General features: G+C 45.6%; 1 protein-coding gene and 41 non-coding genes across 42 annotated transcripts in view; 22 read left to right on the top strand and 20 right to left on the bottom strand.

Annotated features, from left to right (window-relative positions):
• The window catches only part of eogt (EGF domain-specific O-linked N-acetylglucosamine (GlcNAc) transferase), a 51,870-nt gene that overhangs the window by 8,089 nt on the left and 16,662 nt on the right, over positions 1 to 27,119 (top strand). Inside the window, exon 10 of the mRNA XM_053316159.1 lies at positions 287 to 373. Within this exon, the coding sequence (XP_053172134.1) occupies positions 287 to 373 (87 nt within the window). The remainder of the gene's footprint in view (positions 1 to 286; positions 374 to 27,119) is intronic.
• trnae-cuc (transfer RNA glutamic acid (anticodon CUC)) lies at positions 684 to 755 on the bottom strand. The gene has a single exon. It is a non-coding gene; the product is annotated as a tRNA-Glu (tRNA).
• Positions 2,227 to 2,298, top strand: trnae-cuc (transfer RNA glutamic acid (anticodon CUC)). Its single transcript has one exon. It is a non-coding gene; the product is annotated as a tRNA-Glu (tRNA).
• Positions 3,656 to 3,727, top strand: trnae-cuc (transfer RNA glutamic acid (anticodon CUC)). The gene has a single exon. It is a non-coding gene; the product is annotated as a tRNA-Glu (tRNA).
• trnae-cuc (transfer RNA glutamic acid (anticodon CUC)) lies at positions 4,556 to 4,627 on the bottom strand. Its single transcript has one exon. It is a non-coding gene; the product is annotated as a tRNA-Glu (tRNA).
• Positions 4,791 to 4,862, top strand: trnae-cuc (transfer RNA glutamic acid (anticodon CUC)). The gene has a single exon. It is a non-coding gene; the product is annotated as a tRNA-Glu (tRNA).
• Positions 5,766 to 5,837, bottom strand: trnae-cuc (transfer RNA glutamic acid (anticodon CUC)). Its single transcript has one exon. It is a non-coding gene; the product is annotated as a tRNA-Glu (tRNA).
• Positions 6,001 to 6,072, top strand: trnae-cuc (transfer RNA glutamic acid (anticodon CUC)). Its single transcript has one exon. It is a non-coding gene; the product is annotated as a tRNA-Glu (tRNA).
• trnae-cuc (transfer RNA glutamic acid (anticodon CUC)) lies at positions 6,964 to 7,035 on the bottom strand. The gene has a single exon. It is a non-coding gene; the product is annotated as a tRNA-Glu (tRNA).
• trnae-cuc (transfer RNA glutamic acid (anticodon CUC)) lies at positions 7,199 to 7,270 on the top strand. Its single transcript has one exon. It is a non-coding gene; the product is annotated as a tRNA-Glu (tRNA).
• Positions 8,174 to 8,245, bottom strand: trnae-cuc (transfer RNA glutamic acid (anticodon CUC)). The gene has a single exon. It is a non-coding gene; the product is annotated as a tRNA-Glu (tRNA).
• Positions 8,409 to 8,480, top strand: trnae-cuc (transfer RNA glutamic acid (anticodon CUC)). Its single transcript has one exon. It is a non-coding gene; the product is annotated as a tRNA-Glu (tRNA).
• trnae-cuc (transfer RNA glutamic acid (anticodon CUC)) lies at positions 9,378 to 9,449 on the bottom strand. Its single transcript has one exon. It is a non-coding gene; the product is annotated as a tRNA-Glu (tRNA).
• Positions 9,613 to 9,684, top strand: trnae-cuc (transfer RNA glutamic acid (anticodon CUC)). Its single transcript has one exon. It is a non-coding gene; the product is annotated as a tRNA-Glu (tRNA).
• trnae-cuc (transfer RNA glutamic acid (anticodon CUC)) lies at positions 10,576 to 10,647 on the bottom strand. Its single transcript has one exon. It is a non-coding gene; the product is annotated as a tRNA-Glu (tRNA).
• trnae-cuc (transfer RNA glutamic acid (anticodon CUC)) lies at positions 10,811 to 10,882 on the top strand. The gene has a single exon. It is a non-coding gene; the product is annotated as a tRNA-Glu (tRNA).
• On the bottom strand, positions 11,786 to 11,857 carry trnae-cuc (transfer RNA glutamic acid (anticodon CUC)). The gene has a single exon. It is a non-coding gene; the product is annotated as a tRNA-Glu (tRNA).
• trnae-cuc (transfer RNA glutamic acid (anticodon CUC)) lies at positions 12,021 to 12,092 on the top strand. The gene has a single exon. It is a non-coding gene; the product is annotated as a tRNA-Glu (tRNA).
• On the bottom strand, positions 12,996 to 13,067 carry trnae-cuc (transfer RNA glutamic acid (anticodon CUC)). Its single transcript has one exon. It is a non-coding gene; the product is annotated as a tRNA-Glu (tRNA).
• Positions 13,231 to 13,302, top strand: trnae-cuc (transfer RNA glutamic acid (anticodon CUC)). The gene has a single exon. It is a non-coding gene; the product is annotated as a tRNA-Glu (tRNA).
• On the bottom strand, positions 14,194 to 14,265 carry trnae-cuc (transfer RNA glutamic acid (anticodon CUC)). Its single transcript has one exon. It is a non-coding gene; the product is annotated as a tRNA-Glu (tRNA).
• On the top strand, positions 14,429 to 14,500 carry trnae-cuc (transfer RNA glutamic acid (anticodon CUC)). The gene has a single exon. It is a non-coding gene; the product is annotated as a tRNA-Glu (tRNA).
• On the bottom strand, positions 15,392 to 15,463 carry trnae-cuc (transfer RNA glutamic acid (anticodon CUC)). Its single transcript has one exon. It is a non-coding gene; the product is annotated as a tRNA-Glu (tRNA).
• trnae-cuc (transfer RNA glutamic acid (anticodon CUC)) lies at positions 15,627 to 15,698 on the top strand. The gene has a single exon. It is a non-coding gene; the product is annotated as a tRNA-Glu (tRNA).
• trnae-cuc (transfer RNA glutamic acid (anticodon CUC)) lies at positions 16,590 to 16,661 on the bottom strand. Its single transcript has one exon. It is a non-coding gene; the product is annotated as a tRNA-Glu (tRNA).
• On the top strand, positions 16,825 to 16,896 carry trnae-cuc (transfer RNA glutamic acid (anticodon CUC)). The gene has a single exon. It is a non-coding gene; the product is annotated as a tRNA-Glu (tRNA).
• Positions 17,788 to 17,859, bottom strand: trnae-cuc (transfer RNA glutamic acid (anticodon CUC)). The gene has a single exon. It is a non-coding gene; the product is annotated as a tRNA-Glu (tRNA).
• Positions 18,023 to 18,094, top strand: trnae-cuc (transfer RNA glutamic acid (anticodon CUC)). The gene has a single exon. It is a non-coding gene; the product is annotated as a tRNA-Glu (tRNA).
• trnae-cuc (transfer RNA glutamic acid (anticodon CUC)) lies at positions 18,986 to 19,057 on the bottom strand. Its single transcript has one exon. It is a non-coding gene; the product is annotated as a tRNA-Glu (tRNA).
• trnae-cuc (transfer RNA glutamic acid (anticodon CUC)) lies at positions 19,221 to 19,292 on the top strand. Its single transcript has one exon. It is a non-coding gene; the product is annotated as a tRNA-Glu (tRNA).
• trnae-cuc (transfer RNA glutamic acid (anticodon CUC)) lies at positions 20,184 to 20,255 on the bottom strand. Its single transcript has one exon. It is a non-coding gene; the product is annotated as a tRNA-Glu (tRNA).
• Positions 20,419 to 20,490, top strand: trnae-cuc (transfer RNA glutamic acid (anticodon CUC)). Its single transcript has one exon. It is a non-coding gene; the product is annotated as a tRNA-Glu (tRNA).
• On the bottom strand, positions 21,394 to 21,465 carry trnae-cuc (transfer RNA glutamic acid (anticodon CUC)). The gene has a single exon. It is a non-coding gene; the product is annotated as a tRNA-Glu (tRNA).
• Positions 21,629 to 21,700, top strand: trnae-cuc (transfer RNA glutamic acid (anticodon CUC)). Its single transcript has one exon. It is a non-coding gene; the product is annotated as a tRNA-Glu (tRNA).
• Positions 22,592 to 22,663, bottom strand: trnae-cuc (transfer RNA glutamic acid (anticodon CUC)). Its single transcript has one exon. It is a non-coding gene; the product is annotated as a tRNA-Glu (tRNA).
• On the top strand, positions 22,827 to 22,898 carry trnae-cuc (transfer RNA glutamic acid (anticodon CUC)). Its single transcript has one exon. It is a non-coding gene; the product is annotated as a tRNA-Glu (tRNA).
• Positions 23,790 to 23,861, bottom strand: trnae-cuc (transfer RNA glutamic acid (anticodon CUC)). The gene has a single exon. It is a non-coding gene; the product is annotated as a tRNA-Glu (tRNA).
• On the top strand, positions 24,025 to 24,096 carry trnae-cuc (transfer RNA glutamic acid (anticodon CUC)). The gene has a single exon. It is a non-coding gene; the product is annotated as a tRNA-Glu (tRNA).
• trnae-cuc (transfer RNA glutamic acid (anticodon CUC)) lies at positions 24,988 to 25,059 on the bottom strand. Its single transcript has one exon. It is a non-coding gene; the product is annotated as a tRNA-Glu (tRNA).
• On the top strand, positions 25,223 to 25,294 carry trnae-cuc (transfer RNA glutamic acid (anticodon CUC)). Its single transcript has one exon. It is a non-coding gene; the product is annotated as a tRNA-Glu (tRNA).
• Positions 26,198 to 26,269, bottom strand: trnae-cuc (transfer RNA glutamic acid (anticodon CUC)). Its single transcript has one exon. It is a non-coding gene; the product is annotated as a tRNA-Glu (tRNA).
• Positions 26,433 to 26,504, top strand: trnae-cuc (transfer RNA glutamic acid (anticodon CUC)). Its single transcript has one exon. It is a non-coding gene; the product is annotated as a tRNA-Glu (tRNA).

The following is a 27,119-nucleotide window of genomic DNA, read 5'->3' as shown; positions in this document are numbered from 1 at the left end:
TATTCATTCCGGAGAGATTAGGAAATATGTTCACAATTGCCAGATTCCCAGTGTGCAGGATGTTTTTTTTTATCACAGACCAGTACAGTGCACACATGTTGCCACATTCAATTTGCTTTCAATTCATTTCAAATCAGAGAGTAGATTTCCTAAGTATTTTTTAGTGTTTTCACATTTCCATACCGAAAATATAACAAAATAGTAATTTTGGAACAATATTTTAAATTGGAAAAATAAATTCAAATTATATGTATTAATAATCATTTCTGTTGTATGTTCATGGAAGATTTCGGATTGCTACAGTGAAGGGATGTTTAGGGCATTCTCTCAACATATCCTCCATCGGCTGAACATCCCACAGGAAAGACCAAAGGTAGGAAGAACATCTTGTAGAAAATACTACTTGATATCTGACAATTAAATATTATCGATGTTGATTCATCTCATCGTAATTATTGAGGCCGCGGCCCGCAGGTTGAGGTGTTGTTAAACAAGTATCTTGTTTAGTATCTTTCTGTCAGTGTTGGTGATGACTTTTCCTCTTTACTTGTTGGAGTATGTTTTTTTTGACATTCACAAACATAACCAGCCATACAATTACCAATCAGTCATAAGTGGCCTGGGAATGTATTTAAGTGTGAGTTATGATACACAGACAGTTTGCATTAGACATAAAGAGTGCGTTCCCTGACCGGGAATCGAACCCGGGCCGCGGCGGTGAGAGCGCCGAATCCTAACCACTAGACCACCAGGGACGGTGTCAGCTTGCTGAGAATGAAACAGAACACAAACAGTCATCAGTGCTAATAATTATAGATCCTCAGTTTATTAATTCTTTTTCAGTTTAATCAACAGAACAATACTAACCCACAATAACAGCAGTTCTTACACTTCTTACATAAAGGAAAACATTTTTTATGATTTTTTTATAAAATGACTATCACTGACACCCAAGGCATCATGCTAACCCGAGCTGACCACTTGTGTCCAAATTTTGTTGCTGCTCAAGTTACTTCTGCTGGAAAGTCAAATGGCCCTGCTTGCAGTTATTATGTCGGCCAGAGAAGCACCATATTTGTTGTTATTGTGGGCTAAAGAGCAAACGCTGTGACCACCCCAAAGAGCGGTGAAAAGCATCCTCCATTGAGCTGCCATGCAATCTCTATAGGAAACCTGTAATGGCTGCAGCAGTGTGGCCAAAAGAAAGTTGTGAATAAGTTAACTTTTTACAGTGAACAACAACGAGAGAAAACCTGCAGCCAGTCAACACACAGAGTCGACTAACATGTTGACCAATGTTTCAAATTCCTTCCCGCCTGAAATACATTAAACAATGAGAGATAAACTTGTGGCTGTTTCTTCACAGACACACACACATACACACAGCAGTGAAATGACCCGCCTGTAATTGGTGACTGCTTGTTGATATACAGTCCCACACTCATGAACAGATCATTAAACTGGGTGATATTGAGCCTGAAGTACTACTGGAAATGATCATTGTCCAGCCTCAGTTACTGGACCTGGTGAAACTCTTCATGCTGCTCCTGGGTCTGAAGGATACAATGCTCCCACAGACACCAGGGCAAGAGCAAGAGTGATGTGTGTGTCCTCTCCATGACACAAGTAATCACTTATCAAGGATCTAAACTATCAATAAGAATCCATTTCCCACTGAAAAGTTGAAGTCTAGTGAGATAACATCTCATTGGCAACCTACCTCACTTCAAAGAGCATCAGATGTCAATAAATTGTCAACAATATATTTTGGTGGTATATTACAGAATGACAGAAATGAAATGTCACGCCCCCTGGCTGCGGAAAAATTATGTTTTTGCGGCGTGCTGCTATTCACTGCTCTTTGGTGTGTTTACAGCATAAAAGCTAAAACAATGTTTTATGAACTAATATACATGTACAAACTGTTCCAACTGTTCAGATTACTAAAGTCACGTACATCTATGCTCCTCTCCATTATTTCAACTGTTTACAAACAACTGCTAAGTCTTTCATTGATGACGTATTTTCTGTTACATCCTTGCAGTGATGCATCAGGAGGGATTAGTGTTTACCCTACAAAAGATATGTGGTCAAATGCATCCCAGACCACCTCAGCAAGTGGTTTGAGTGATTGGAATGCAAAGTGTCTTGTAGTTCTTTTCCACTTGTATTTAACATTGTTCATGCGTCTGTCACATAAAAGATGCTTCAAATTCTTCTTGTCAGTCCCTGGTGGTCTAGTGGTTAGGATTCGGCGCTCTCACCGCCGCGGCCCGGGTTCGATTCCCGGTCAGGGAAATTATTATTAATATTCTTTGATCTTTGTGAATGTTCTGCAGACCTCTAGTTCATAATGCACCATTTTCAAGTAGGGGTATTTTTCTGAATTTCACCAGTATATCTGCTCACTGTCCTCTCCTTGCATGATCCCTCTGTGTCTTGTCTTACCTACCTTTGTCTAGCACTGAGTTTCATTACATTTCTTTGATAATGTATGTAAACAATCAAAAGGCAAAGACATGATACATGCACATCACAAAATGGGGGGCTATGACTTAACTGTTGTTGTATCTTTCTTTCAGTGTTGGTGATAACCTCTCCTCTTTGCCAAACCAGTTTGTCTAGTTGTTGGATGTTTTTTTCTTTTTACATTTACAAACATAACTAGCATTACAATCAGTCGTAACTGGCCAGGGCATGTATTTAAACATGAGATATGAGATGTTGTGATCCACAGACAGTGAAACAAGCCAGAAATCCTTATTTATGCTGTCTAGCAGCTGATCTTCAGTCACTTTGCCAGAGTCACAGTTTGCATTAGACATAAAGTGTGTGTTCCCTGACTGGAAATTGAAACCGGGCCATGGTGGTGATAGGGTTAGGGTTAAGGGTGTCAGCTCTCTGAGAATGAAACACTACACCAACATATGTTTGGGTGACGGAAAAATCAGTCACCTATATGTATTAAATGGAAGACATAAGAAAGGTAGTGGGAAAAATATCACTCATCAGTGCTAATAATCATAAATCTTCATTTAGTTTATTTATTCTTTATCAGTTTCATCAGTTTTCATTTGTATAAATTGACTGTCACTGACAACCTGTCCAAGGCACCCCACTAACCCTCTGCATAATAAACACTGGGATAAGCTCTGGCACTAATCTGAACTGGATTAAGTACTGGGAATGGGAGTCTTTGGAAATGTCACAATTCAGTTCAATTTTGATTCTCTGGTGTCTGATTGGATTTAAAATAGTTTTTTGACTGAATGAATATAAAAGGGGTTACAATTCAGGGTTTCAGCCAGAAATGTTGTTAGACCCAATGGGGAGGCCGCAGCACAGAGAAGTATACTTGACACTTGTCTTTCAAATTGAATTATTTAGTCATCAAATCAAAACATGCTTGCATCTGCTGCATTTTGTAAAGATGAACTCTAGTGTGTGCATGTCCTTTTCAGCTGAGTTCCGACTTTTGCTTTCCATTGCCTGTCATTAACATGCATCTCGGTACTGGTAAAATCACCAGTATGGTAATTTTCAGACAAACACACACAGAAAGTCCTTTTGGCAAATTTGTTATATTTGAGTGATGGCCATCCGTGAACGGCCATGCGGCTGTCACATAAAAGGTCCTTCGAGTTGTTCTGACAGGTCCCTGATGGTCTAGTGGTTAGGATTCGGCGCTCTCACCGCCGCGGCCCGGGTTCGATTCCCGGTCAGGGAACATACACTTTATGTCTGTGTAGCACAACGTTCCATGACTCACACTTAAATACCAGGCAGGGAGTTCCGGTCCTCTGAAATGAGGCAAATGCAGAAGTAACTTAAAGCTGCATTCTATCAAAAAGGCCACCAGGGGGCGACTGTGTTGTGTTCAAAAGGACTTCTCTCTCTATACAAGTCAATGGAGAATTCACTTGTTCGTTTGCAGTCTGCTGTTCATTTGTGAAATTTTGGCCTCCCTGATTTTATATTTGACGATAAAGCAGGGTATGCATTGGGGCGTGGCTACGTCGTGATTGACCAATGTCCCTGAGATCCAGCCCTCGCAACATCCCCGCTCCGCCGTTGGTTCCGCCCATGACTCTGCCCATGACTCCGCCTCATGCCCATATAAGTAGAATCGGTGTTCTTTTTTTCCCGCCATGCACCTGAAATTTTCAAGATGGCGCTGTCTAGATTCGAAACTATTGGCTTCCGAGCAGCAGTCCACAAATCAATGGGTGACGTCACGGATGTTACGTCCATTTCTTTTATACAGTCTATGTTAAATACATGCCCAAGCCACTTAAGACTGATAGTAAATTGTAGGGCTGGTTATGTTTCTGATTGTTAAAAGAACATACTCCAAAAACTAGTGAAGAGCAGAGGTCCCCCTTCTCATTTTTATCATATTAGATCTGTTTCCGTATCTGTGACTGGAAGTAGTATGATGTGTTTTGGCGAGGGCTGGGAAATCACAAGATCATGTTCATTCAGCATGTATTTAATTAAGCCTAAGTCATGGAATGTTGTGATAACCAGACAGTTTGCATTAGACATAAAGCGTGTGTTCCCTGACCGGGAATCGAACCCGGGCCGCGGCGGTGAGAGCGCCGAATCCTAGCCACTAGACCACCAGGGAGGGTGTCAGCTCTCTGAGAATGAGTACACCAACATATGTTTGGGTGATTTAAAGACGCGTGCTGTAGACAGTCTGGGTGCAGCACGGTTATATTTGAGTGATGGCCATCCGTGAACGGCCATGCGGCTGTCACATAAAAGGTCCATCGAGTTGTTCTGACAGGTCCCTGATGGTCTAGTGGTTAGGATTCGGCGCTCTCACCGCCGCGGCCCGGGTTCGATTCCCGGTCAGGGAACATACACTTTATGTCTGTGTAGCACAACGTTCGATGACTCACACTTAAATACCAGGCAGGGAGTTCCGGTCCTCTGAAATGAGGCCAATGCAGAAGTAACTTAGAGCTGCATTCTATCAAAAGGCCACCAGGGGGCGACTGTGCTGTGTTCAAAAGGACTTCTCTCTCTATACAAGTCAATGGAGAATTCACTTGATTTCTAACCTCAGTAAACATTTTCAAAATGTGTTTATGGTCTCAATCGTTAGTTTAAAGGCTTCTTCAATGCAGTCTGCTGTTCATTTGTGAAATTTTGGCCTCCCTGATTTTATATTTGACGATAAAGCAGGGTATGCATTGGGGCGTGGCTACGTTGTGATTGACCAATGTCCCTGAGATCCAGCCCTCGCAACCTCCCCGCTCCGCCGTTGGTTCCGCCCATGACTCCGCCCATGACTCTGCCCATGACTCCGCCTCATGCCCATATAAGTAGAATCGGTGTTCTTTTTTTCCCGCCATGCACCTGAAATTTTCAAGATGGCGCTGTCTAGATTCGAAACTATTGGCTTCCGAGCAGCAGTCCACAAATCAATGGGTGACGTCACGGATGTTACGTCCATTTCTTTTATACAGTCTATGTTAAATACATGCCCAAGCCACTTAAGACTGATAGTAAATTGTAGGGCTGGTTATGTTTCTGATTGTTAAAAGAACATACTCCAAAAGCTAGTGAAGAGCAGAGGTCCCCCTTCTCATTTTTATCATATTAGATCTGTTTCCGTATCTGTGACTGGAAGTAGTATGATGTGTTTTGGCGAGGGCTGGGAAATCACAAGATCATGTTCATTCAGCATGTATTTAATTAAGCCTAAGTCATGGAATGTTGTGATAACCAGACAGTTTGCATTAGACATAAAGCATGTGTTCCCTGACCGGGAATCGAACCCGGGCCGCGGCGGTGAGAGCGCCGAATCCTAGCCACTAGCCCACCAGGGAGGGTGTCAGCTCTCTGAGAATGAGTACACCAACATATGTTTGGGTGATTTAAAGACGCGTGCTGTAGACTGTCTGGGTGCAGCACGGTTATATTTGAGTGATGGCCATCCGTGAACGGCCATGCGGCTGTCACATAAAAGGTCCATCGAGTTGTTCTGACAGGTCCCTGGTGGTCTAGTGGTTAGGATTCGGCGCTCTCACCGCCGCGGCCCGGGTTCCATTCCCGGTCAGGGAACATACACTTTATGTCTGTGTAGCACAACGTTCCATGACTCACACTTAAATACCAGGCAGGGAGTTCCGGTCCTCTGAAATGAGGCAAATGCAGAAGTAACTTAGAGCTGCATTCTATCAAAAGGCCACCAGGGGGCGACTGTGTTGTGTTCAAAAGGACTTCTCTCTCTATACAAGTCAATGGAGAATTCACTTGATTTCTAACCTCAGTAAACATTTTCAAAATGTGTTTATGGTCTCAATCGTTAGTTTAAAGGCTTCTTCAATGCAGTCTGCTGTTCATTTGTGAAATTTTGGCCTCCCTGATTTTATATTTGACGATAAAGCAGGGTATGCATTGGGGCGTGGCTACGTCGTGATTGACCAATGTCCCTGAGATCCAGCCCTCGCAACATCCCCGCTCCGCCGTTGGTTCCGCCCATGACTCTGCCCATGACTCCGCCTCATGCCCATATAAGTAGAATCAGTGTTCTTTTTTTCCCGCCATGCACCTGAAATTTTCAAGATGGCGCTGTCTAGATTCGAAACTATTGGCTTCCGAGCAGCAGTCCACAAATCAATGGGTGACGTCACGGATGTTACGTCCATTTCTTTTATACAGTCTATGTTAAATACATGCCCAAGCCACTTAAGACTGATAGTAAATTGTAGGGCTGGTTATGTTTCTGATTGTTAAAAGAACATACTCCAAAAACTAGTGAAGAGCAGAGGTCCCCCTTCTCATTTTTATCATATTAGATCTGTTTCCGTATCTGTGACTGGAAGTAGTATGATGTGTTTTGGCGAGGGCTGGGAAATCACAAGATCATGTTCATTCAGCATGTATTTAATTAAGCCTAAGTCATGGAATGTTGTGATAACCAGACAGTTTGCATTAGACATAAAGCGTGTGTTCCCTGACCGGGAATCGAACCCGGGCCGCGGCGGTGAGAGCGCCGAATCCTAGCCACTAGACCACCAGGGAGGGTGTCAGCTCTCTGAGAATGAGTACACCAACATATGTTTGGGTGATTTAAAGACGCGTGCTGTAGACAGTCTGGGTGCAGCACGGTTATATTTGAGTGATGGCCATCCGTGAACGGCCATGCGGCTGTCACATAAAAGGTCCATCGAGTTGTTCTGACAGGTCCCTGATGGTCTAGTGGTTAGGATTCGGCGCTCTCACCGCCGCGGCCCGGGTTCGATTCCCGGTCAGGGAACATACACTTTATGTCTGTGTAGCACAACGTTCGATGACTCACACTTAAATACCAGGCAGGGAGTTCCGGTCCTCTGAAATGAGGCAAATGCAGAAGTAACTTAGAGCTGCATTCTATCAAAAGGCCACCAGGGGGCGACTGTGCTGTGTTCAAAAGGACTTCTCTCTCTATACAAGTCAATGGAGAATTCACTTGATTTCTAACCTCAGTAAACATTTTCAAAATGTGTTTATGGTCTCAATCGTTAGTTTAAAGGCTTCTTCAATGCAGTCTGCTGTTCATTTGTGAAATTTTGGCCTCCCTGATTTTATATTTGACGATAAAGCAGGGTATGCATTGGGGCGTGGCTACGTCGTGATTGACCAATGTCCCTGAGATCCAGCCCTCGCAACCTCCCCGCTCCGCCGTTGGTTCCGCCCATGACTCCGCCCATGACTCTGCCCATGACTCCGCCTCATGCCCATATAAGTAGAATCGGTGTTCTTTTTTTCCCGCCATGCACCTGAAATTTTCAAGATGGCGCTGTCTAGATTCGAAACTATTGGCTTCCGAGCAGCAGTCCACAAATCAATGGGTGACGTCACGGATGTTACGTCCATTTCTTTTATACAGTCTATGTTAAATACATGCCCAAGCCACTTAAGACTGATAGTAAATTGTAGGGCTGGTTATGTTTCTGATTGTTAAAAGAACATACTCCAAAAACTAGTGAAGAGCAGAGGTCCCCCTTCTCATTTTTATCATATTAGATCTGTTTCCGTATCTGTGACTGGAAGTAGTATGATGTGTTTTGGCGAGGGCTGGGAAATCACAAGATCATGTTCATTCAGCATGTATTTAATTAAGCCTAAGTCATGGAATGTTGTGATAACCAGACAGTTTGCATTAGACATAAAGCGTGTGTTCCCTGACCGGGAATCGAACCCGGGCCGCGGCGGTGAGAGCGCCGAATCCTAGCCACTAGACCACCAGGGAGGGTGTCAGCTCTCTGAGAATGAGTACACCAACATATGTTTGGGTGATTTAAAGACGCGTGCTGTAGACAGTCTGGGTGCAGCACGGTTATATTTGAGTGATGGCCATCCGTGAACGGCCATGCGGCTGTCACATAAAAGGTCCATCGAGTTGTTCTGACAGGTCCCTGATGGTCTAGTGGTTAGGATTCGGCGCTCTCACCGCCGCGGCCCGGGTTCGATTCCCGGTCAGGGAACATACACTTTATGTCTGTGTAGCACAACGTTCCATGACTCACACTTAAATACCAGGCAGGGAGTTCCGGTCCTCTGAAATGAGGCAAATGCAGAAGTAACTTAGAGCTGCATTCTATCAAAAGGCCACCAGGGGGCGACTGTGCTGTGTTCAAAAGGACTTCTCTCTCTATACAAGTCAATGGAGAATTCACTTGATTTCTAACCTCAGTAAACATTTTCAAAATGTGTTTATGGTCTCAATCGTTAGTTTAAAGGCTTCTTCAATGCAGTCTGCTGTTCATTTGTGAAATTTTGGCCTCCCTGATTTTATATTTGACGATAAAGCAGGGTATGCATTGGGGCGTGGCTACGTTGTGATTGACCAATGTCCCTGAGATCCAGCCCTCGCAACCTCCCCGCTCCGCCGTTGGTTCGGCCCATGACTCCGCCCATGACTCTGCCCATGACTCCGCCTCATGCCCATATAAGTAGAATCGGTGTTCTTTTTTTCCCGCCATGCACCTGAAATTTTCAAGATGGCGCTGTCTAGATTCGAAACTATTGGCTTCCGAGCAGCAGTCCACAAATCAATGGGTGACGTCACGGATGTTACGTCCATTTCTTTTATACAGTCTATGTTAAATACATGCCCAAGCCACTTAAGACTGATAGTAAATTGTAGGGCTGGTTATGTTTCTGATTGTTAAAAGAACATACTCCAAAAACTAGTGAAGAGCAGAGGTCCCCCTTCTCATCATATTAGATCTGTTTCCGTATCTGTGACTGGAAGTAGTATGATGTGTTTTGGCGAGGGCTGGGAAATCACAAGATCATGTTCATTCAGCATGTATTTAATTAAGCCTAAGTCATGGAATGTTGTGATAACCAGACAGTTTGCATTAGACATAAAGCGTGTGTTCCCTGACCGGGAATCGAACCCGGGCCGCGGCGGTGAGAGCGCCGAATCCTAGCCACTAGACCACCAGGGAGGGTGTCAGCTCTCTGAGAATGAGTACACCAACATATGTTTGGGTGATTTAAAGACGCGTGCTGTAGACTGTCTGGGTGCAGCACGGTTATATTTGAGTGATGGCCATCCGTGAACGGCCATGCGGCTGTCACATAAAAGGTCCATCGAGTTGTTCTGACAGGTCCCTGGTGGTCTAGTGGTTAGGATTCGGCGCTCTCACCGCCGCGGCCCGGGTTCGATTCCCGGTCAGGGAACGTACACTTTATGTCTGTGTAGCACAACGTTCCATGACTCACACTTAAATACCAGGCAGGGAGTTCCGGTCCTCTGAAATGAGGCAAATGCAGAAGTAACTTAGAGCTGCATTCTATCAAAAGGCCACCAGGGGGCGACTGTGTTGTGTTCAAAAGGACTTCTCTCTCTATACAAGTCAATGGAGAATTCACTTGATTTCTAACCTCAGTAAACATTTTCAAAATGTGTTTATGGTCTCAATCGTTAGTTTAAAGGCTTCTTCAATGCAGTCTGCTGTTCATTTGTGAAATTTTGGCCTCCCTGATTTTATATTTGACGATAAAGCAGGGTATGCATTGGGGCGTGGCTACGTCGTGATTGACCAATGTCCCTGAGATCCAGCCCTCGCAACATCCCCGCTCCGCCGTTGGTTCCGCCCATGACTCTGCCCATGACTCCGCCTCATGCCCATATAAGTAGAATCGGTGTTCTTTTTTTCCCGCCATGCACCTGAAATTTTCAAGATGGCGCTGTCTAGATTCGAAACTATTGGCTTCCGAGCAGCAGTCCACAAATCAATGGGTGACGTCACGGATGTTACGTCCATTTCTTTTATACAGTCTATGTTAAATACATGCCCAAGCCACTTAAGACTGATAGTAAATTGTAGGGCTGGTTATGTTTCTGATTGTTAAAAGAACATACTCCAAAAACTAGTGAAGAGCAGAGGTCCCCCTTCTCATTTTTATCATATTAGATCTGTTTCCGTATCTGTGACTGGAAGTAGTATGATGTGTTTTGGCGAGGGCTGGGAAATCACAAGATCATGTTCATTCAGCATGTATTTAATTAAGCCTAAGTCATGGAATGTTGTGATAACCAGACAGTTTGCATTAGACATAAAGCGTGTGTTCCCTGACCGGGAATCGAACCCGGGCCGCGGCGGTGAGAGCGCCGAATCCTAGCCACTAGACCACCAGGGAGGGTGTCAGCTCTCTGAGAATGAGTACACCAACATATGTTTGGGTGATTTAAAGACGCGTGCTGTAGACAGTCTGGGTGCAGCACGGTTATATTTGAGTGATGGCCATCCGTGAACGGCCATGCGGCTGTCACATAAAAGGTCCATCGAGTTGTTCTGACAGGTCCCTGATGGTCTAGTGGTTAGGATTCGGCGCTCTCACCGCCGCGGCCCGGGTTCGATTCCCGGTCAGGGAACATACACTTTATGTCTGTGTAGCACAACGTTCGATGACTCACACTTAAATACCAGGCAGGGAGTTCCGGTCCTCTGAAATGAGGCAAATGCAGAAGTAACTTAGAGCTGCATTCTATCAAAAGGCCACCAGGGGGCGACTGTGCTGTGTTCAAAAGGACTTCTCTCTCTATACAAGTCAATGGAGAATTCACTTGATTTCTAACCTCAGTAAACATTTTCAAAATGTGTTTATGGTCTCAATCGTTAGTTTAAAGGCTTCTTCAATGCAGTCTGCTGTTCATTTGTGAAATTTTGGCCTCCCTGATTTTATATTTGACGATAAAGCAGGGTATGCATTGGGGCGTGGCTACGTCGTGATTGACCAATGTCCCTGAGATCCAGCCCTCGCAACCTCCCCGCTCCGCCGTTGGTTCCGCCCATGACTCCGCCCATGACTCTGCCCATGACTCCGCCTCATGCCCATATAAGTAGAATCGGTGTTCTTTTTTTCCCGCCATGCACCTGAAATTTTCAAGATGGCGCTGTCTAGATTCGAAACTATTGGCTTCCGAGCAGCAGTCCACAAATCAATGGGTGACGTCACGGATGTTACGTCCATTTCTTTTATACAGTCTATGTTAAATACATGCCCAAGCCACTTAAGACTGATAGTAAATTGTAGGGCTGGTTATGTTTCTGATTGTTAAAAGAACATACTCCAAAAACTAGTGAAGAGCAGAGGTCCCCCTTCTCATTTTTATCATATTAGATCTGTTTCCGTATCTGTGACTGGAAGTAGTATGATGTGTTTTGGCGAGGGCTGGGAAATCACAAGATCATGTTCATTCAGCATGTATTTAATTAAGCCTAAGTCATGGAATGTTGTGATAACCAGACAGTTTGCATTAGACATAAAGCGTGTGTTCCCTGACCGGGAATCGAACCTGGGCCGCGGCGGTGAGAGCGCCGAATCCTAGCCACTAGACCACCAGGGAGGGTGTCAGCTCTCTGAGAATGAGTACACCAACATATGTTTGGGTGATTTAAAGACGCGTGCTGTAGACAGTCTGGGTGCAGCACGGTTATATTTGAGTGATGGCCATCCGTGAACGGCCATGCGGCTGTCACATAAAAGGTCCATCGAGTTGTTCTGACAGGTCCCTGATGGTCTAGTGGTTAGGATTCGGCGCTCTCACCGCCGCGGCCCGGGTTCGATTCCCGGTCAGGGAACATACACTTTATGTCTGTGTAGCACAACGTTCCATGACTCACACTTAAATACCAGGCAGGGAGTTCCGGTCCTCTGAAATGAGGCAAATGCAGAAGTAACTTAGAGCTGCATTCTATCAAAAGGCCACCAGGGGGCGACTGTGCTGTGTTCAAAAGGACTTCTCTCTCTATACAAGTCAATGGAGAATTCACTTGATTTCTAACCTCAGTAAACATTTTCAAAATGTGTTTATGGTCTCAATCGTTAGTTTAAAGGCTTCTTCAATGCAGTCTGCTGTTCATTTGTGAAATTTTGGCCTCCCTGATTTTATATTTGACGATAAAGCAGGGTATGCATTGGGGCGTGGCTACGTTGTGATTGACCAATGTCCCTGAGATCCAGCCCTCGCAACCTCCACGCTCCGCCGTTGGTTCCGCCCATGACTCCGCCCATGACTCTGCCCATGACTCCGCCTCATGCCCATATAAGTAGAATCGGTGTTCTTTTTTTCCCGCCATGCACCTGAAATTTTCAAGATGGCGCTGTCTAGATTCGAAACTATTGGCTTCCGAGCAGCAGTCCACAAATCAATGGGTGACGTCACGGATGTTACGTCCATTTCTTTTATACAGTCTATGTTAAATACATGCCCAAGCCACTTAAGACTGATAGTAAATTGTAGGGCTGGTTATGTTTCTGATTGTTAAAAGAACATACTCCAAAAACTAGTGAAGAGCAGAGGTCCCCCTTCTCATTTTTATCATATTAGATCTGTTTCCGTATCTGTGACTGGAAGTAGTATGATGTGTTTTGGCGAGGGCTGGGAAATCACAAGATCATGTTCATTCAGCATGTATTTAATTAAGCCTAAGTCATGGAATGTTGTGATAACCAGACAGTTTGCATTAGACATAAAGCGTGTGTTCCCTGACCGGGAATCGAACCCGGGCCGCGGCGGTGAGAGCGCCGAATCCTAGCCACTAGACCACCAGGGAGGGTGTCAGCTCTCTGAGAATGAGTACACCAACATATGTTTGGGTGATTTAAAGACGCGTGCTGTAGACTGTCTGGGTGCAGCACGGTTATATTTGAGTGATGGCCATCCGTGAACGGCCATGCGGCTGTCACATAAAAGGTCCATCGAGTTGTTCTGACAGGTCCCTGGTGGTCTAGTGGTTAGGATTCGGCGCTCTCACCGCCGCGGCCCGGGTTCGATTCCCGGTCAGGGAACGTACACTTTATGTCTGTGTAGCACAACGTTCCATGACTCACACTTAAATACCAGGCAGGGAGTTCCGGTCCTCTGAAATGAGGCAAATGCAGAAGTAATTTAGAGCTGCATTCTATCAAAAGGCCACCAGGGGGCGACTGTGTTGTGTTCAAAAGGACTTCTCTCTCTATACAAGTCAATGGAGAATTCACTTGATTTCTAACCTCAGTAAACATTTTCAAAATGTGTTTATGGTCTCAATCGTTAGTTTAAAGGCTTCTTCAATGCAGTCTGCTGTTCATTTGTGAAATTTTGGCCTCCCTGATTTTATATTTGACGATAAAGCAGGGTATGCATTGGGGCGTGGCTACGTCGTGATTGACCAATGTCCCTGAGATCCAGCCCTCGCAACATCCCCGCTCCGCCGTTGGTTCCGCCCATGACTCTGCCCATGACTCCGCCTCATGCCCATATAAGTAGAATCGGTGTTCTTTTTTTCCCGCCATGCACCTGAAATTTTCAAGATGGCGCTGTCTAGATTCGAAACTATTGGCTTCCGAGCAGCAGTCCACAAATCAATGGGTGACGTCACGGATGTTACGTCCATTTCTTTTATACAGTCTATGTTAAATACATGCCCAAGCCACTTAAGACTGATAGTAAATTGTAGGGCTGGTTATGTTTCTGATTGTTAAAAGAACATACTCCAAAAACTAGTGAAGAGCAGAGGTCCCCCTTCTCATTTTTATCATATTAGATCTGTTTCCGTATCTGTGACTGGAAGTAGTATGATGTGTTTTGGCGAGGGCTGGGAAATCACAAGATCATGTTCATTCAGCATGTATTTAATTAAGCCTAAGTCATGGAATGTTGTGATAACCAGACAGTTTGCATTAGACATAAAGCGTGTGTTCCCTGACCGGGAATCGAACCCGGGCCGCGGCGGTGAGAGCGCCGAATCCTAGCCACTAGACCACCAGGGAGGGTGTCAGCTCTCTGAGAATGAGTACACCAACATATGTTTGGGTGATTTAAAGACGCGTGCTGTAGACTGTCTGGGTGCAGCACGGTTATATTTGAGTGATGGCCATCCGTGAACGGCCATGCGGCTGTCACATAAAAGGTCCATCGAGTTGTTCTGACAGGTCCCTGATGGTCTAGTGGTTAGGATTCGGCGCTCTCACCGCCGCGGCCCGGGTTCGATTCCCGGTCAGGGAACATACACTTTATGTCTGTGTAGCACAACGTTCCATGACTCACACTTAAATACCAGGCAGGGAGTTCCGGTCCTCTGAAATGAGGCAAATGCAGAAGTAACTTAGAGCTGCATTCTATCAAAAGGCCACCAGGGGGCGACTGTGTTGTGTTCAAAAGGACTTCTCTCTCTATACAAGTCAATGGAGAATTCACTTGATTTCTAACCTCAGTAAACATTTTCAAAATGTGTTTATGGTCTCAATCGTTAGTTTAAAGGCTTCTTCAATGCAGTCTGCTGTTCATTTGTGAAATTTTGGCCTCCCTGATTTTATATTTGACGATAAAGCAGGGTATGCATTGGGGCGTGGCTACGTCGTGATTGACCAATGTCCCTGAGATCCAGCCCTCGCAACATCCCCGCTCCGCCGTTGGTTCCGCCCATGACTCTGCCCATGACTCCGCCTCATGCCCATATAAGTAGAATCGGTGTTCTTTTTTTCCCGCCATGCACCTGAAATTTTCAAGATGGCGCTGTCTAGATTCGAAACTATTGGCTTCCGAGCAGCAGTCCACAAATCAATGGGTGACGTCACGGATGTTACGTCCATTTCTTTTATACAGTCTATGTTAAATACATGCCCAAGCCACTTAAGACTGATAGTAAATTGTAGGGCTGGTTATGTTTCTGATTGTTAAAAGAACATACTCCAAAAACTAGTGAAGAGCAGAGGTCCCCCTTCTCATTTTTATCATATTAGATCTGTTTCCGTATCTGTGACTGGAAGTAGTATGATGTGTTTTGGCGAGGGCTGAGAAATCACAAGATCATGTTCATTCAGCATGTATTTAATTAAGCCTAAGTCATGGAATGTTGTGATAACCAGACAGTTTGCATTAGACATAAAGCGTGTGTTCCCTGACCGGGAATCGAACCCGGGCCGCGGCGGTGAGAGCGCCGAATCCTAGCCACTAGACCACCAGGGAGGGTGTCAGCTCTCTGAGAATGAGTACACCAACATATGTTTGGGTGATTTAAAGACGCGTGCTGTAGACAGTCTGGGTGCAGCACGGTTATATTTGAGTGATGGCCATCCGTGAACGGCCATGCGGCTGTCACATAAAAGGTCCATCGAGTTGTTCTGACAGGTCCCTGATGGTCTAGTGGTTAGGATTCGGCGCTCTCACCGCCGCGGCCCGGGTTCGATTCCCGGTCAGGGAACATACACTTTATGTCTGTGTAGCACAACGTTCCATGACTCACACTTAAATACCAGGCAGGGAGTTCCGGTCCTCTGAAATGAGGCAAATGCAGAAGTAACTTAGAGCTGCATTCTATCAAAAGGCCACCAGGGGGCGACTGTGCTGTGTTCAAAAGGACTTCTCTCTCTATACAAGTCAATGGAGAATTCACTTGATTTCTAACCTCAGTAAACATTTTCAAAATGTGTTTATGGTCTCAATCGTTAGTTTAAAGGCTTCTTCAATGCAGTCTGCTGTTCATTTGTGAAATTTTGGCCTCCCTGATTTTATATTTGACGATAAAGCAGGGTATGCATTGGGGCGTGGCTACGTCGTGATTGACCAATGATCCTGAGATCCAGCCCTCGCAACATCCCCGCTCCGCCGTTGGTTCCGCCCATGACTCTGCCCATGACTCCGCCTCATGCCCATATAAGTAGAATCGGTGTTCTTTTTTTCCCGCCATGCACCTGAAATTTTCAAGATGGCGCTGTCTAGATTCGAAACTATTGGCTTCCGAGCAGCAGTCCACAAATCAATGGGTGACGTCACGGATGTTACGTCCATTTCTTTTATACAGTCTATGTTAAATACATGCCCAAGCCACTTAAGACTGATAGTAAATTGTAGGGCTGGTTATGTTTCTGATTGTTAAAAGAACATACTCCAAAAACTAGTGAAGAGCAGAGGTCCCCCTTCTCATTTTTATCATATTAGATCTGTTTCCGTATCTGTGACTGGAAGTAGTATGATGTGTTTTGGCGAGGGCTGGGAAATCACAAGATCATGTTCATTCAGCATGTATTTAATTAAGCCTAAGTCATGGAATGTTGTGATAACCAGACAGTTTGCATTAGACATAAAGCGTGTGTTCCCTGACCGGGAATCGAACCCGGGCCGCGGCGGTGAGAGCGCCTAATCCTAGCCACTAGACCACCAGGGAGGGTGTCAGCTCTCTGAGAATGAGTACACCAACATATGTTTGGGTGATTTAAAGACGCGTGCTGTAGACTGTCTGGGTGCAGCACGGTTATATTTGAGTGATGGCCATCCGTGAACGGCCATGCGGCTGTCACATAAAAGGTCCATCGAGTTGTTCTGACAGGTCCCTGGTGGTCTAGTGGTTAGGATTCGGCGCTCTCACCGCCGCGGCCCGGGTTCGATTCCCGGTCAGGGAACATACACTTTATGTCTGTGTAGCACAACGTTCCATGACTCACACTTAAATACCAGGCAGGGAGTTCCGGTCCTCTGAAATGAGGCAAATGCAGAAGTAACTTAGAGCTGCATTCTATCAAAAGGCCACCAGGGGGCGACTGTGTTGTGTTCAAAAGGACTTCTCTCTCTATACAAGTCAATGGAGAATTCACTTGATTTCTAACCTCAGTAAACATTTTCAAAATGTGTTTATGGTCTCAATCGTTAGTTTAAAGGCTTCTTCAATGCAGTCTGCTGTTCATTTGTGAAATTTTGGCCTCCCTGATTTTATATTTGACGATAAAGCAGGGTATGCATTGGGGCGTGGCTACGTCGTGATTGACCAATGTCCCTGAGATCCAGCCCTCGCAACATCCCTGCTCCGCCGTTGGTTCCGCCCATGACTCTGCCCATGACTCCGCCTCATGCCCATATAAGTAGAATCGGTGTTCTTTTTTTCCCGCCATGCACCTGAAATTTTCAAGATGGCGCTGTCTAGATTTGAAACTATTGGCTTCCGAGCAGCAGTCCACAAATCAATGGGTGACGTCACGGATGTTACGTCCATTTCTTTTATACAGTCTATGTTAAATACATGCCCAAGCCACTTAAGACTGATAGTAAATTGTAGGGCTGGTTATGTTTCTGATTGTTAAAAGAACATACTCCAAAAACTAGTGAAGAGCAGAGGTCCCCCTTCTCATTTTTATCATATTAGATCTGTTTCCGTATCTGTGACTGGAAGTAGTATGATGTGTTTTGGCGAGGGCTGGGAAATCACAAGATCATGTTCATTCAGCATGTATTTAATTAAGCCTAAGTCATGGAATGTTGTGATAACCAGACAGTTTGCATTAGACATAAAGCGTGTGTTCCCTGACCGGGAATCGAACCCGGGCCGCGGCGGTGAGAGCGCCGAATCCTAGCCACTAGACCACCAGGGAGGGTGTCAGCTCTCGGAGAATGAGTACACCAACATATGTTTGGGTGATTTAAAGACGCGTGCTGTAGACTGTCTGGGTGCAGCACGGTTATATTTGAGTGATGGCCATCCGTGAACGGCCATGCGGCTGTCACATAAAAGGTCCATCGAGTTGTTCTGACAGGTCCCTGGTGGTCTAGTGGTTAGGATTCGGCGCTCTCACCGCCGCGGCCCGGGTTCGATTCCCGGTCAGGGAACATACACTTTATGTCTGTGTAGCACAACGTTCCATGACTCACACTTAAATACCAGGCAGGGAATTCCGGTCCTCTGAAATGAGGCAAATGCAGAAGTAACTTAGAGCTGCATTCTATCAAAAGGCCACCAGGGGGCGACTGTGTTGTGTTCAAAAGGACTTCTCTCTCTATACAAGTCAATGGAGAATTCACTTGATTTCTAACCTCAGTAAACATTTTCAAAATGTGTTTATGGTCTCAATCGTTAGTTTAAAGGCTTCTTCAATGCAGTCTGCTGTTCATTTGTGAAATTTTGGCCTCCCTGATTTTATATTTGACGATAAAGCAGGGTATGCATTGGGGCGTGGCTACGTCGTGATTGACCAATGTCCCTGAGATCCAGCCCTCGCAACATCCCTGCTCCGCCGTTGGTTCCGCCCATGACTCTGCCCATGACTCCGCCTCATGCCCATATAAGTAGAATCGGTGTTCTTTTTTTCCCGCCATGCACCTGAAATTTTCAAGATGGCGCTGTCTAGATTTGAAACTATTGGCTTCCGAGCAGCAGTCCACAAATCAATGGGTGACGTCACGGATGTTACGTCCATTTCTTTTATACAGTCTATGTTAAATACATGCCCAAGCCACTTAAGACTGATAGTAAATTGTAGGGCTGGTTATGTTTCTGATTGTTAAAAAAACATACTCCAAAAACTAGTGAAGAGCAGAGGTCCCCCTTCTCATTTTTATCATATTAGATCTGTTTCCGTATCTGTGACTGGAAGTAGTATGATGTGTTTTGGCGAGGGCTGGGAAATCACAAGATCATGTTCATTCAGCATGTATTTAATTAAGCCTAAGTCATGGAATGTTGTGATAACCAGACAGTTTGCATTAGACATAAAGCGTGTGTTCCCTGACCGGGAATCGAACCCGGGCCGCGGCGGTGAGAGCGCCGAATCCTAGCCACTAGACCACCAGGGAGGGTGTCAACTCTCTGAGAATGAGTACACCAACATATGTTTGGGTGATTTAAAGACGCGTGCTGTAGACTGTCTGGGTGCAGCACGGTTATATTTGAGTGATGGCCATCCGTGAACGGCCATGCGGCTGTCACATAAAAGGTCCATCGAGTTGTTCTGACAGGTCCCTGATGGTCTAGTGGTTAGGATTCGGCGCTCTCACCGCCGCGGCCCGGGTTCGATTCCCGGTCAGGGAACATACACTTTATGTCTGTGTAGCACAACGTTCCATGACTCACACTTAAATACCAGGCAGGGAGTTCCGGTCCTCTGAAATGAGGCAAATGCAGAAGTAACTTAGAGCTGCATTCTATCAAAAGGCCACCAGGGGGCGACTGTGTTGTGTTCAAAAGGACTTCTCTCTCTATACAAGTCAATGGAGAATTCACTTGATTTCTAACCTCAGTAAACATTTTCAAAATGTGTTTATGGTCTCAATCGTTAGTTTAAAGGCTTCTTCAATGCAGTCTGCTGTTCATTTGTGAAATTTTGGCCTCCCTGATTTTATATTTGACGATAAAGCAGGGTATGCATTGGGGCGTGGCTACGTCGTGATTGACCAATGTCCCTGAGATCCAGCCCTCGCAACATCCCCGCTCCGCCGTTGGTTCCGCCCATGACTCTGCCCATGACTCCGCCTCATGCCCATATAAGTAGAATCGGTGTTCTTTTTTTCCCGCCATGCACCTGAAATTTTCAAGATGGCGCTGTCTAGATTCGAAACTATTGGCTTCCGAGCAGCAGTCCACAAATCAATGGGTGACGTCACGGATGTTACGTCCATTTCTTTTATACAGTCTATGTTAAATACATGCCCAAGCCACTTAAGACTGATAGTAAATTGTAGGGCTGGTTATGTTTCTGATTGTTAAAAGAACATACTCCAAAAACTAGTGAAGAGCAGAGGTCCCCCTTCTCATTTTTATCATATTAGATCTGTTTCCGTATCTGTGACTGGAAGTAGTATGATGTGTTTTGGCGAGGGCTGGGAAATCACAAGATCATGTTCATTCAGCATGTATTTAATTAAGCCTAAGTCATGGAATGTTGTGATAACCAGACAGTTTGCATTAGACATAAAGCGTGTGTTCCCTGACCGGGAATCGAACCCGGGCCGCGGCGGTGAGAGCGCCGAATCCTAGCCACTAGACCACCAGGGAGGGTGTCAGCTCTCTGAGAATGAGTACACCAACATATGTTTGGGTGATTTAAAGACGCGTGCTGTAGACAGTCTGGGTGCAGCACGGTTATATTTGAGTGATGGCCATCCGTGAACGGCCATGCGGCTGTCACATAAAAGGTCCATCGAGTTGTTCTGACAGGTCCCTGATGGTCTAGTGGTTAGGATTCGGCGCTCTCACCGCCGCGGCCCGGGTTCGATTCCCGGTCAGGGAACATACACTTTATGTCTGTGTAGCACAACGTTCCATGACTCACACTTAAATACCAGGCAGGGAGTTCCGGTCCTCTGAAATGAGGCAAATGCAGAAGTAACTTAGAGCTGCATTCTATCAAAAGGCCACCAGGGGGCGACTGTGCTGTGTTCAAAAGGACTTCTCTCTCTATACAAGTCAATGGAGAATTCACTTGATTTCTAACCTCAGTAAACATTTTCAAAATGTGTTTATGGTCTCAATCGTTAGTTTAAAGGCTTCTTCAATGCAGTCTGCTGTTCATTTGTGAAATTTTGGCCTCCCTGATTTTATATTTGACGATAAAGCAGGGTATGCATTGGGGCGTGGCTACGTTGTGATTGACCAATGTCCCTGAGATCCAGCCCTCGCAACCTCCCCGCTCCGCCGTTGGTTCCGCCCATGACTCCGCCCATGACTCTGCCCATGACTCCGCCTCATGCCCATATAAGTAGAATCGGTGTTCTTTTTTTCCCGCCATGCACCTGAAATTTTCAAGATGGCGCTGTCTAGATTCGAAACTATTGGCTTCCGAGCAGCAGTCCACAAATCAATGGGTGACGTCACGGATGTTACGTCCATTTCTTTTATACAGTCTATGTTAAATACATGCCCAAGCCACTTAAGACTGATAGTAAATTGTAGGGCTGGTTATGTTTCTGATTGTTAAAAGAACATACTCCAAAAACTAGTGAAGAGCAGAGGTCCCCCTTCTCATTTTTATCATATTAGATCTGTTTCCGTATCTGTGACTGGAAGTAGTATGATGTGTTTTGGCGAGGGCTGGGAAATCACAAGATCATGTTCATTCAGCATGTATTTAATTAAGCCTAAGTCATGGAATGTTGTGATAACCAGACAGTTTGCATTAGACATAAAGCGTGTGTTCCCTGACCGGGAATCGAACCCGGGCCGCGGCGGTGAGAGCGCCGAATCCTAGCCACTAGACCACCAGGGAGGGTGTCAGCTCTCTGAGAATGAGTACACCAACATATGTTTGGGTGATTTAAAGACGCGTGCTGTAGACTGTCTGGGTGCAGCACGGTTATATTTGAGTGATGGCCATCCGTGAACGGCCATGCGGCTGTCACATAAAAGGTCCATCGAGTTGTTCTGACAGGTCCCTGGTGGTCTAGTGGTTAGGATTTGGCGTTCTCACCGCCGCGGCCCGGGTTCGATTCCCGGTCAGGGAACGTACACTTTATGTCTGTGTAGCACAACGTTCCATGACTCACACTTAAATACCAGGCAGGGAGTTCCGGTCCTCTGAAATGAGGCAAATGCAGAAGTAACTTAGAGCTGCATTCTATCAAAAGACCACCAGGGGGCGACTGTGTTGTGTTCAAAAGGACTTCTCTCTCTATACAAGTCAATGGAGAATTCACTTGATTTCTAACCTCAGTAAACATTTTCAAAATGTGTTTATGGTCTCAATCGTTAGTTTAAAGGCTTCTTCAATGCAGTCTGCTGTTCATTTGTGAAATTTTGGCCTCCCTGATTTTATATTTGACGATAAAGCAGGGTATGCATTGGGGCGTGGCTACGTCGTGATTGACCAATGATCCTGAGATCCAGCCCTCGCAACATCCCCGCTCCGCCGTTGGTTCCGCCCATGACTCTGCCCATGACTCCGCCTCATGCCCATATAAGTAGAATCGGTGTTCTTTTTTTCCCGCCATGCACCTGAAATTTTCAAGATGGCGCTGTCTAGATTCGAAACTATTGGCTTCCGAGCAGCAGTCCACAAATCAATGGGTGACGTCACGGATGTTACGTCCATTTCTTTTATACAGTCTATGTTAAATACATGCCCAAGCCACTTAAGACTGATAGTAAATTGTAGGGCTGGTTATGTTTCTGATTGTTAAAAGAACATACTCCAAAAACTAGTGAAGAGCAGAGGTCCCCCTTCTCATTTTTATCATATTAGATCTGTTTCCGTATCTGTGACTGGAAGTAGTATGATGTGTTTTGGCGAGGGCTGGGAAATCACAAGATCATGTTCATTCAGCATGTATTTAATTAAGCCTAAGTCATGGAATGTTGTGATAACCAGACAGTTTGCATTAGACATAAAGCGTGTGTTCCCTGACCGGGAATCGAACCCGGGCCGCGGCGGTGAGAGCGCCGAATCCTAGCCACTAGACCACCAGGGAGGGTGTCAGCTCTCTGAGAATGAGTACACCAACATATGTTTGGGTGATTTAAAGACGCGTGCTGTAGACTGTCTGGGTGCAGCACGGTTATATTTGAGTGATGGCCATCCGTGAACGGCCATGCGGCTGTCACATAAAAGGTCCATCGAGTTGTTCTGACAGGTCCCTGGTGGTCTAGTGGTTAGGATTCGGCGCTCTCACCGCCGCGGCCCGGGTTCGATTCCCGGTCAGGGAACATACACTTTATGTCTGTGTAGCACAACGTTCCATGACTCACACTTAAATACCAGGCAGGGAGTTCCGGTCCTCTGAAATGAGGCAAATGCAGAAGTAACTTAGAGCTGCATTCTATCAAAAGGCCACCAGGGGGCGACTGTGTTGTGTTCAAAAGGACTTCTCTCTCTATACAAGTCAATGGAGAATTCACTTGATTTCTAACCTCAGTAAACATTTTCAAAATGTGTTTATGGTCTCAATCGTTAGTTTAAAGGCTTCTTCAATGCAGTCTGCTGTTCATTTGTGAAATTTTGGCCTCCCTGATTTTATATTTGACGATAAAGCAGGGTATGCATTGGGGCGTGGCTACGTCGTGATTGACCAATGTCCCTGAGATCCAGCCCTCGCAACATCCCTGCTCCGCCGTTGGTTCCGCCCATGACTCTGCCCATGACTCCGCCTCATGCCCATATAAGTAGAATCGGTGTTCTTTTTTTCCCGCCATGCACCTGAAATTTTCAAGATGGCGCTGTCTAGATTTGAAACTATTGGCTCCCGAGCAGCAGTCCACAAATCAATGGGTGACGTCACGGATGTTACGTCCATTTCTTTTATACAGTCTATGTTAAATACATGCCCAAGCCACTTAAGACTGATAGTAAATTGTAGGGCTGGTTATGTTTCTGATTGTTAAAAGAACATACTCCAAAAACTAGTGAAGAGCAGAGGTCCCCCTTCTCATTTTTATCATATTAGATCTGTTTCCGTATCTGTGACTGGAAGTAGTATGATGTGTTTTGGCGAGGGCTGGGAAATCACAAGATCATGTTCATTCAGCATGTATTTAATTAAGCCTAAGTCATGGAATGTTGTGATAACCAGACAGTTTGCATTAGACATAAAGCGTGTGTTCCCTGACCGGGAATCGAACCCGGGCCGCGGCGGTGAGAGCGCCGAATCCTAGCCACTAGACCACCAGAGAGGGTGTCAGCTCTCTGAGAATGAGTACACCAACATATGTTTGGGTGATTTAAAGACGCGTGCTGTAGACTGTCTGGGTGCAGCACGGTTATATTTGAGTGATGGCCATCCGTGAACGGCCATGCGGCTGTCACATAAAAGGTCCATCGAGTTGTTCTGACAGGTCCCTGGTGGTCTAGTGGTTAGGATTCGGCGCTCTCACCGCCGCGGCCCGGGTTCGATTCCCGGTCAGGGAACATACACTTTATGTCTGTGTAGCACAACGTTCCATGACTCACACTTAAATACCAGGCAGGGAGTTCCGGTCCTCTGAAATGAGGCAAATGCAGAAGTAACTTAGAGCTGCATTCTATCAAAAGGCCACCAGGGGGCGACTGTGTTGTGTTCAAAAGGACTTCTCTCTCTATACAAGTCAATGGAGAATTCACTTGATTTCTAACCTCAGTAAACATTTTCAAAATGTGTTTATGGTCTCAATCGTTAGTTTAAAGGCTTCTTCAATGCAGTCTGCTGTTCATTTGTGAAATTTTGGCCTCCCTGATTTTATATTTGACGATAAAGCAGGGTATGCATTGGGGCGTGGCTACGTCGTGATTGACCAATGTCCCTGAGATCCAGCCCTCGCAACATCCCTGCTCCGCCGTTGGTTCCGCCCATGACTCTGCCCATGACTCCGCCTCATGCCCATATAAGTAGAATCGGTGTTCTTTTTTTCCCGCCATGCACCTGAAATTTTCAAGATGGCGCTGTCTAGATTTGAAACTATTGGCTTCCGAGCAGCAGTCCACAAATCAATGGGTGACGTCACGGATGTTACGTCCATTTCTTTTATACAGTCTATGTTAAATACATGCCCAAGCCACTTAAGACTGATAGTAAATTGTAGGGCTGGTTATGTTTCTGATTGTTAAAAAAACATACTCCAAAAACTAGTGAAGAGCAGAGGTCCCCCTTCTCATTTTTATCATATTAGATCTGTTTCCGTATCTGTGACTGGAAGTAGTATGATGTGTTTTGGCGAGGGCTGGGAAATCACAAGATCATGTTCATTCAGCATGTATTTAATTAAGCCTAAGTCATGGAATGTTGTGATAACCAGACAGTTTGCATTAGACATAAAGCGTGTGTTCCCTGACCGGGAATCGAACCCGGGCCGCGGCGGTGAGAGCGCCGAATCCTAGCCACTAGACCACCAGGGAGGGTGTCAGCTCTCTGAGAATGAGTACACCAACATATGTTTGGGTGATTTAAAGACGCGTGCTGTAGACTGTCTGGGTGCAGCACGGTTATATTTGAGTGATGGCCATCCGTGAACGGCCATGCGGCTGTCACATAAAAGGTCCATCGAGTTGTTCTGACAGGTCCCTGATGGTCTAGTGGTTAGGATTCGGCGCTCTCACCGCCGCGGCCCGGGTTCGATTCCCGGTCAGGGAACATACACTTTATGTCTGTGTAGCACAACGTTCCATGACTCACACTTAAATACCAGGCAGGGAGTTCCGGTCCTCTGAAATGAGGCAAATGCAGAAGTAACTTAGAGCTGCATTCTATCAAAAGGCCACCAGGGGGCGACTGTGTTGTGTTCAAAAGGACTTCTCTCTCTATACAAGTCAATGGAGAATTCACTTGATTTCTAACCTCAGTAAACATTTTCAAAATGTGTTTATGGTCTCAATCGTTAGTTTAAAGGCTTCTTCAATGCAGTCTGCTGTTCATTTGTGAAATTTTGGCCTCCCTGATTTTATATTTGACGATAAAGCAGGGTATGCATTGGGGCGTGGCTACGTCGTGATTGACCAATGTCCCTGAGATCCAGCCCTCGCAACATCCCCGCTCCGCCGTTGGTTCCGCCCATGACTCCGCCCATGACTCTGCCCATGACTCCGCCTCATGCCCATATAAGTAGAATCTGTGTTCTTTTTTTCCCGCCATGCACCTGAAATTTTCAAGATGGCGCTGTCTAGATTCGAAACTATTGGCTTCCGAGCAGCAGTCCACAAATCAATGGGTGACGTCACGGATGTTACGTCCATTTCTTTTATACAGTCTATGTTAAATACATGCCCAAGCCACTTAAGACTGATAGTAAATTGTAGGGCTGGTTATGTTTCTGATTGTTAAAAGAACATACTCCAAAAACTAGTGAAGAGCAGAGGTCCCCCTTCTCATTTTTATCATATTAGATCTGTTTCCGTATCTGTGACTGGAAGTAGTATGATGTGTTTTGGCGAGGGCTGGGAAATCACAAGATCATGTTCATTCAGCATGTATTTAATTAAGCCTAAGTCATGGAATGTTGTGATAACCAGACAGTTTGCATTAGACATAAAGCGTGTGTTCCCTGACCGGGAATCGAACCCGGGCCGCGGCGGTGAGAGCGCCGAATCCTAGCCACTAGACCACCAGGGAGGGTGTCAGCTCTCTGAGAATGAGTACACCAACATATGTTTGGGTGATTTAAAGACGCGTGCTGTAGACTGTCTGGGTGCAGCACGGTTATATTTGAGTGATGGCCATCCGTGAACGGCCATGCGGCTGTCACATAAAAGGTCCATCGAGTTGTTCTGACAGGTCCCTGGTGGTCTAGTGGTTAGGATTCGGCGCTCTCACCGCCGCGGCCCGGGTTCGATTCCCGGTCAGGGAACATACACTTTATGTCTGTGTAGCACAACGTTCCATGACTCACACTTAAATACCAGGCAGGGAGTTCCGGTCCTCTGAAATGAGGCAAATGCAGAAGTAACTTAGAGCTGCATTCTATCAAAAGGCCACCAGGGGGCGACTGTGTTGTGTTCAAAAGGACTTCTCTCTCTATACAAGTCAATGGAGAATTCACTTGATTTCTAACCTCAGTAAACATTTTCAAAATGTGTTTATGGTCTCAATCGTTAGTTTAAAGGCTTCTTCAATGCAGTCTGCTGTTCATTTGTGAAATTTTGGCCTCCCTGATTTTATATTTGACGATAAAGCAGGGTATGCATTGGGGCGTGGCTACGTCGTGATTGACCAATGTCCCTGAGATCCAGCCCTCGCAACATCCCTGCTCCGCCGTTGGTTCCGCCCATGACTCTGCCCATGACTCCGCCTCATGCCCATATAAGTAGAATCGTGTTCTTTTTTTCCCGCCATGCACCTGAAATTTTCAAGATGGCGCTGTCTAGATTTGAAACTATTGGCTTCCGAGCAGCAGTCCACAAATCAATGGGTGACGTCACGGATGTTACGTCCATTTCTTTTATACAGTCTATGTTAAATACAT

This window comes from Scomber japonicus, chromosome 3 (genome assembly GCF_027409825.1).
Source record: "Scomber japonicus isolate fScoJap1 chromosome 3, fScoJap1.pri, whole genome shotgun sequence".
Classification (NCBI taxonomy): Eukaryota; Metazoa; Chordata; class Actinopteri; order Scombriformes; family Scombridae; genus Scomber; species Scomber japonicus.
Note: the sequence above shows the minus strand (reverse complement) of the source record. Positions and strands in the feature narration are given on the sequence as shown.